The 8,244-nt window shown below is 33.6% G+C and overlaps 1 protein-coding gene across 1 annotated transcript; it reads left to right on the top strand.

Annotated features, from left to right (window-relative positions):
* Positions 1-293: 293 nt before the first annotated feature.
* On the top strand, positions 294-7,982 carry LOC128548429 (G-protein coupled receptor GRL101-like). The gene is made up of 6 exons (XM_053523198.1): positions 294-1,408; positions 2,474-3,003; positions 3,737-3,864; positions 4,085-4,136; positions 4,602-4,831; positions 6,273-7,982. The coding sequence occupies exons 1-6, from the start codon at positions 501-503 to the stop codon at positions 6,384-6,386; spliced, it is 1,962 nt and encodes a 653-aa protein (XP_053379173.1). The 5' UTR covers positions 294-500; the 3' UTR covers positions 6,387-7,982.
* The last annotated feature ends 262 nt before the right edge of the window (positions 7,983-8,244 follow it).

Genomic DNA, 8,244 nt, shown 5'->3' with positions numbered 1-8,244 from the left:
TTCGAGTACATGCTGCGGAACCGTTTTAAATTTTATTTGATACAGATTACAATGTTTCAGTTTCATCATTTAGTTAATCTTATCAGTTCATAAGAAAGTGTTCACTATTTTAGTAGGAACGTCATTTACACTTCACTCGCTAATAATCGCTTTAGACGTCAGTATAAAGTCTTACATCCAGAAATTATCTTTTAAAGAAATACGAATCAATCTGACTGACAGTTATCTAGGATGTTTAAGGTAGAATGAATTTATTCTACATACTTCAGCCAGGTGGTTAATGATACAACCTAAATGAAACCTAAAATTATTTCTAATAGATTCACTTACCATATAATAATAATATTGTTATTATCATGAATGACCGTTAACTTTCAGCTTATGCAGTGTGCCAGAACGCTTTTCATTGTAGCTTCAGCCATGTATGCATATCTTTGTCGAAGGTTTGTGATAAAAAGCAACAGTGTCCACATGGAGACGATGAAGAATTGTGTGATTTCATGTGTCCGAATAATTGTACATGTGACGGTTATACAGCTCATTGTTCAGGCCAGTCGTATAACGTCTTTAACTTCTTGTCAAGTTCCATACGCATTTTGGATGCAAGTCATTGCTCTGGACTGAACGGAACGCTAGATATACAAATGAGTTTTTTCTTTTTGATAGAACTAAATAGTTCATATTCAAATATAGAATTAATCTCAAAGGAATCATTTTCGCACACCAAAAATCTATTGAGGTTAGATTTAAGTTATAATTTACTTACTATTATCCAATCTAATCTTTTCAAGAATTTAAAATATTTGAGGATGTTGCATCTTCTGGGAAACAGGTTGATATCTGTGATTGAGCCAACTGCTTTTAATGGCCTGACATTAAAAGAAATAACTCTTTCTTACATGACATTAAACGTTATTCTTAAAGAAAGCTTTGGTGGATTAAACCTTACAAAATTAGATTTGTCACATAGTTTAATCGAAACAGTGGAAGACTTTGCTTTTGAGCGTTTGATAGTTAATGAGCTGGATATAACCTTTAATCCAATCAAAAACTTTGGTAAAGCAATGTTCAATGGTTTGGTAGGCTTACAGAAACTAAAAACACCACAGTACAAATTCTGTTGTATTCGTCCAATTTATCTGGAAGAGAAAAACTGTTTTCCACACAGAGATGAATTTTCGTCTTGCGGAGATTTGATGAGGCGAACTTCACTTCAATTCTTTCTTTGGATCATCAGCATACTGGCTATTTCTGGAAATATCTTCTCCATTGCGTTTCGAATTTTTTTTGACGAAAAACGTCTGAAAATGGTGTATGGAATATTTGTGACGAATCTTGCTGTTGCTGATTTATTAATGGGAATGTATATGCTAATAATTGCCATTGCTGACAGAGTGTACCGCGGTAGGTGAGTAACCAATGTCAGTAATTAGAGTAAAGAAAACCATATAATTAAATACATCTTTGTCTATGACTGTCATGGATTTTTACCTCACTTGAGTAGGCAGGTTGAGATATTGTAGTCCCTCACCAACATCTTCTTTGAAGCCACTTGTTGGGGTTTGATAAAACTTGGATTATATTTTACTTTAAAAGTCCACTACAAAATTATTTGAAGAATTCCATTTCACAAATCAGTTTAGTTGCCACGGCAAAAAAAACCTGAAAAACCTACGATCTTCTTCTTCAAAAAAAAAAAAAAAACAAAAAAACGCCGCAATGCCAAAACCTAAGATTATTGGTTAGTGAGATTGTTTTTGATTCTCTAGCAAATTTGCTCAGATCGTGTTCCTGGGTCAAAATATGACCCGTCCCGGAGTTAACTTAATTTGCATGGTCTTATATTAGAATAAAGGGAAAATCGCTTACCCAGAGACCGTAAGACACTAAGCTGAAATATTATATGCTTTTTATTGAATGGTGGTCAAGACAGAGACAAGTCAAGACATTTAGTATTTTGAAGTTGTTCTCTGCCAAGGTTTTTTCAAATCATATCCGTCGGTTTAAACTTTGTCCCGGAATGGCCGACTTGATTTACATAGCCTTATACAGGAAATTATTTTCGAAAGTCTTTCTAAAATCTCCAGGCTTGGGGTTTAGGTTATATGCTTGAAACATTGTGTGGGGGTCATTTTTTCCAGTTTGAGCACTTTCTTATTAATGACCCGACCCATAAGATGGCCTGTTTTCTTGTCTAAAACCTGAAGATCTAAATCTTAGCATTTAGCATTTTTGTAGAAGTCCACTGTATACTCATTTGAGTCCAACATAACTTTCCTGAATTTAAACAGGCGTATTGATATCAGTGTTGTTGTAATGGTTTGAATTATATGGTATTTTTTAAAATACGAACATTTACAGATTTCTATTTAACATTACTTGATGACAGACATAAAGAGTATGTTTAGTTTTATTTATATAGTTCTTGTATTTGTTTTCTACTATTACCCCTGATTATTGTTTTTTTTAATAGATATATTGAAGAAGATGAGTATTGGAGAAGAAGCGCTTGGTGCACCCTTGCAGGAGTATTATCTACCGTGTCGTCTGAAGCTAGTGTGCTATTTATCTGTCTGATTACTGTAGACAGACTTCTTGTTATTAAATACCCCTTTGGATCAGTACGAATTTCAAAAAATCTTGCTAAAATGATGGCCCTGTCTTGCTGGATTGTTTGTTTTCTTGTTGCAATTTTACCAATTGTTCAGTCAAGTTATTTCGGAGATCAGTTCTACTCGAAATCCGGCGTGTGCCTAGCTTTACCACTTACAAAAGATCGGTCTACCGGATGGTTGTACTCCATTTCTGTTTTTATTGGGTTCAATTTCATAACATTTATTATGATAGCACTTGGCCAAACAATGATCTACTATGAAGTTCGGCATCAGTCATCAGTGATGAAAAAGAAAAGCTCTGCCAGACGGAATGATCTGAAAGTTGCCAGGAACTTGTTACTTCTTGTCACGACAGATTTTGCTTGTTGGTTTCCGATTGGATGCATGGGTATGCATAAATTTATTTTTAAAATTCTTGTTGGCAGTCCTCGTTCACTATTGGTTAGTATGTAAATAATACTATCTATATTACTTTGTGCATGTACCTTTGACAATTATTCGTTTGTTACCACAGATGCCACCATTATTAACATACCTCTGTGATATTTCGAAATCAATTGTACAACGCGGCTATTTTCTGAGAGTGACAACATCGCAACGAGAAATAGTTATTGTTAGGTTAGTTCTGAAAGAAAATGATTAATTATATTTATAATGGTATGACTAGTATTTTCATAATAAAATATGGACGTTTGATACGTCATTATGATTAACCGAATTAAATTTACAACACGAATAGACAATGTTACGACATTGATTGAACAGCGTAAAGCAAAAGATGTATATCTGTATGCTAGAAAATCTAAAAAAAAATACATAACATTGCTCTAAGGTGTTTGCTAATTCTTCTTAAATTATTTAATATTCAATTTTGACAAGAGGTCCTACTTTACGAGGAAGTATTTTGACTAGCCTCAAGCCATAAAATCTATATATTTACTAAAATGTAATTCGATGGTACCACTAATGTAATAATTTACTGGCAGTTTTGTTTATATTAATCTAAATGAAAAAGAACATTTTCACTAAAGAAATGTCGGTTTTAACTCGTATATACATGCCATCCGTATTAGCGGGTAGTACAAATAAGCTGAAATATATTCTTTTGTTTTCATATAAAGGTATGCTGTCTTTGAATGGACATACCATACCTGGTGAGGTATATGCATGGACTGCAGTTTTAGTACTACCGATTAATTCTGCCATTAACCCGTTCTTGTATACAATAATGGCTATAATAAGTAGCAAGGTAAAAATTCATGAACAATTATTTTGTGTTTGCCTTCTGCATGTATTGCCTTTAAGTCTCTGAAGTACTACTTTTATTCCAAAGTTCTAGATTTTATTTTTGTAATCCCTAAACAACTTCTGGAAGAGAACATGTTTATTTTTTTATATTAATTTGTTACTTTGCAAACTGAATTGAACATCGCTTCTTGTAGAACAATTGCGTCAATTTCCTTTTTCAGAAATTCAGTCCAAGCATAAACGAACAACAAAGTATACCGGAGTATGTAAAAGGTATTTTACAATGAGATAAAAAAATTGATTTACATGTTGGTTACTTATGCAGTTGATACGCATTCAAGTAAACAAGAACTTCCGTAGAAATCCCGTAGTATTTTGTACCATAAATATCAGCTAATTGCATTTTGACATGCATGTCTTATTCAGCATATACATGAATTTATCCTCAAAAAGTATTAGTAGTACGTATCTGCCATGATCTGCCCTTATAGATTTTTACTTTACTTAAAGTGTTTGACTTCACCAGCGTCTCGAAGATGTCGAAGAATGGATACCACTATAACAATCAAGTTACAACACACAAACAAACACAATAATTCACAAAGAATTCCCGTTGCCAAATTCCGTTATCGGATTATAATTAACATACTATATGATTATAACCATTGATTTGCAGACAGAGTTGAAAAGTAACATAACATGTTTGGTCCCGATTCTTATATACTTTTGTTTATACAGGACAGAGAAAGGGTTTTCGGAAAGCATGTTACGGCATATGGTTTCCAGATCCTAAACTCGAATTTGATGTCGTCAATCCAAAGAGCGATGCTGTCCTAAAATTGAAGCCTGACGACCTACTCTGGATTTTTCTTGATGTTTTTAAAAGCCTGCATTTACATCACATACACGGGATGTGTTACAAAGACATTAGTGCCGAACACGTGCTTGTATACATACCATCAAACAGGGTATATATTATTTAATTTTACACAATTGAATGATATTGCTTAAAACATCTATTCGAATATGAATTACTTTCCCATGCTGATTGTTATTGTTCTACCGGCGAAATGTCAAAATATGTTGTGTTATCTTTAAGGCCCTTTAGGTATAGTTTTGATTTAAATATATGCACCCATTATAGTCATAAAAATTTATCGAGTTTCCTCCATCCTGGGGATACTTTTATCGAGTGGACAGAGTTGTGTCCGAATTGTGATTTGTTTTGTCTAATTGAAAAGATTGTATACGTAAACGTACCCAAACCAACGCTTTGCGCATTTCACGGAAGCCGGCATTTGACACTTACCATCCAAAATAGAAAAAGTGGAAACTTCACAGGTCGCTCAACACGACAAAAACGAAAATATTGCAGGCTCGGTTTGATTGAGCCTGTTCATCGTAAACTTTCATCCGTTGAAAAAATAACTTTTTCATCTATTTAATGATTCCAACTATACTGACACAGTACTTGTGCAACGTTTAGACCACGTATCTTTTCATTTACAAGATAACTTCAAACATTCCGTTTAGGTGTTACGTTCTTTTTACTCACAAATTGATGGTTTGACTTGCAAATCCTACATATATATTTCGTAAGATTTTATAATTCATAATTTATGTTGTTTTATACCCCCCCCCCCCCGAAGAAGGACATATTAAAATTGCACTGTTTGACCGTCCGTCCGTCCGTGCGTCCGTCCGACCCAGACCACTAGCTCCAAGGTCAAGGTCACACTTAGAAATCAAAGGTTAACTGGATATGTTTCGTGTCCGGTCCATAACGATGTCATTCATCAAGGGATTTTGAAATGTGTGTGCCACTTTGATTGCAGTTATCGCAAGTGACACCATTTTATTCAACTTCTTTTGCCCACAATGTTGAAAAAAGAAGTTAATAAGATATGCAGTATGTTTGGAAAGAAAACAATACTAGGTGACATAATGATATTGAGTCTTATAAGACGTAATGACTTGTACAATACCCAAGACGTTGCCCAGCACTGTCTTAAACGGGATCGTGTTGTACAAATATATCAAATGAACTCGCACTGTTTATTTATTACAGCATACAGATATACGTGACCTATTCTTTGTTTTCATACGTATTACGTATAGGATATTATTTAAGTGACTTTTCATATTGAATTTGTTGAATAAATTGAATTCAAGAGCCTTGTTAAAGTTTAATAAAAAATCATACAAAATAAACATTTTCTGCTAGTTTCTTTAAATTACAAAAACATTGAATAACCCATTTATGTTTTCTTAGTATCTTCCTTGTTGGACACTAAGCAATTTGTATGTTTTATTCGTAGTTGTAATCTCAAGTTAGCGACATGGGTTTGTACTAAGGCAAACATAAGTAAACGTGCTTTTACTGTTTTCGTTGTTAACATCTTTTTTCAGAAATATGGAGGAGTCAGAATCGGGCAAAAACCTGTTGGATTTTCCAGAAATACTGAAACAAAACAAGACATTAATATGGTCGGTGAAATACTGAAGCCATTGGTGAAATGCTAAAATGTCAGCAAAGGGATTACTAGCTTCAAATGCAAAACTCATTTGTAAACAAACCAAGAAGTCAGGGTATATTTAGATGTTGACTTATTAAAATATATATTTCTAAGACAAGATTTCTATTCAAATTTGGTTCATATTTTTTGTTGTTGTTGTCTATGTTTCTATAGAAGAGGGTTAAATACATTTATAGTATCAGTTATCTTTTTAATTATATTCAATATTGTAATTTAAGCCATGAAAATATAGTCTTTAGTTGTTTTTACAATACCATGGCAACATTTTATGTTTTGTTGTCTTTTGAACGTTCTACATCATGTAAGTCTTGTTTTTTAATTTTAATTCCTTTTTTGTTTCATTTGCCTTTTTCCTTTCAATTATCATGAAGTATTTTGATAAGATACTTAATATATTGTTGTATTAAGTGCTGAACGAAACATGATAAATACTAAAAGTAAATTTTTAAAATCATTTTATGTATTTTTTTTCTTTTCTTTTCAATTGTTCGGCACGTATTCAGAAGAAAGAAATGGTAATATCATAATATTTTTATTACAGAAAATGAAACTGATTGCTTTAAATTGCGTTGCATTTCTCTCCGGATGTGTTTGAGGTACGTTTTGGCCCAGAAAATTAACGCTTTTAATTCTTTTTTATCCCCGCCGATGAAATCGGGAGGGGGCTATTGAAATGGCGTTGTCCGTCCGTCACTGCGTCCGTGTGTCCGTGCGTGCGTGCGTGCGTCCACAGCCATTTCTCAGTAACTAACTGGTAGAATTTCATGAAACTTGAAATAAACAAAAACCAACATACTGCGATGATACCCGTCATTTTTTTTTTTTTTTTTTTTTTTTTTGGATTGATCAATTTTTCTTAGAGTTATTGCCCTTGATTTAATGAAAAATGCCCAAAAATATCCGTCCGCAGCCTTTTCTCAGAAACTAGCTGGTAGAATTTCATGAAACTTGAAATACACATGAATCAACATATTGGGATGATGCACGTCAATTTTTGTTTTGTTCAATTTCCTTTAGAGTTATTGCCCTTGATTTAATGAAAAATCCACCTCTGCAGCCATTTCTCAGTAACTAGCTGGTAGAAATTAATGAAACTTGAAATAAATATGAATCAACATACTACTGATTTGTACATAACAAACCAACCAATTGGTAGAATTTCATAAAACTTCTTTCATTCTTTTCCATGAAGATTCATTATAAACATGTGAAATTGTGTACCCACACCTAGACACCCCCTTACCTTGGTCACACCCCTCCCCCTCCCCTCCGCCCTCCAAAAAAATCATTCTTTTTAAAAATTTATTATTTTTTTTTTCAAACCTTCCATGAATATTAATCAACATGCAAAGTTGTTCTGTTCCCCAACGTCATTCCTCCACCCCGCTTGGTCATGCCCAGCACCCTGATCATGCATCATTTCTTTATATTAAAACCTTTCTCTTACTTCAATTGAAAACTTTATCTGTTAACAAATTAGCTTTTGATCCCTCTGTAATGATTCGAATAAATTGACAATTTAGTAAGGGCACGGCATTCCGAAACACAAAATGATAACACCATTTTATTATTATTATGGTTATTTAAGAAATAATAAGTTCCAAAGTGTGGTTTATCGTTCGAAATAACCCGTGTTTTGAGTCTTGTGCGTAAGAATAAATCACGAAGGCCGTAGGCCTGAGTGATATATTGTTTCGCATAAGAACGGAAAACTAGGGTGATTCTACGATAAATCACACTTGAGAACTTGTTATTTCAACTCTAACACGACAGTCTAGTATCAACAGTGTTCGAAAAAATGGTAACTACTTTGTACGACCGTGCTACGCACCTGGATCTGATGA

Source organism: Mercenaria mercenaria, chromosome 2 (assembly GCF_021730395.1).
Source record: "Mercenaria mercenaria strain notata chromosome 2, MADL_Memer_1, whole genome shotgun sequence".
Taxonomy (NCBI): domain Eukaryota; kingdom Metazoa; phylum Mollusca; class Bivalvia; order Venerida; family Veneridae; genus Mercenaria; species Mercenaria mercenaria.
This window is presented reverse-complemented; position numbering and strand designations above follow the sequence as displayed.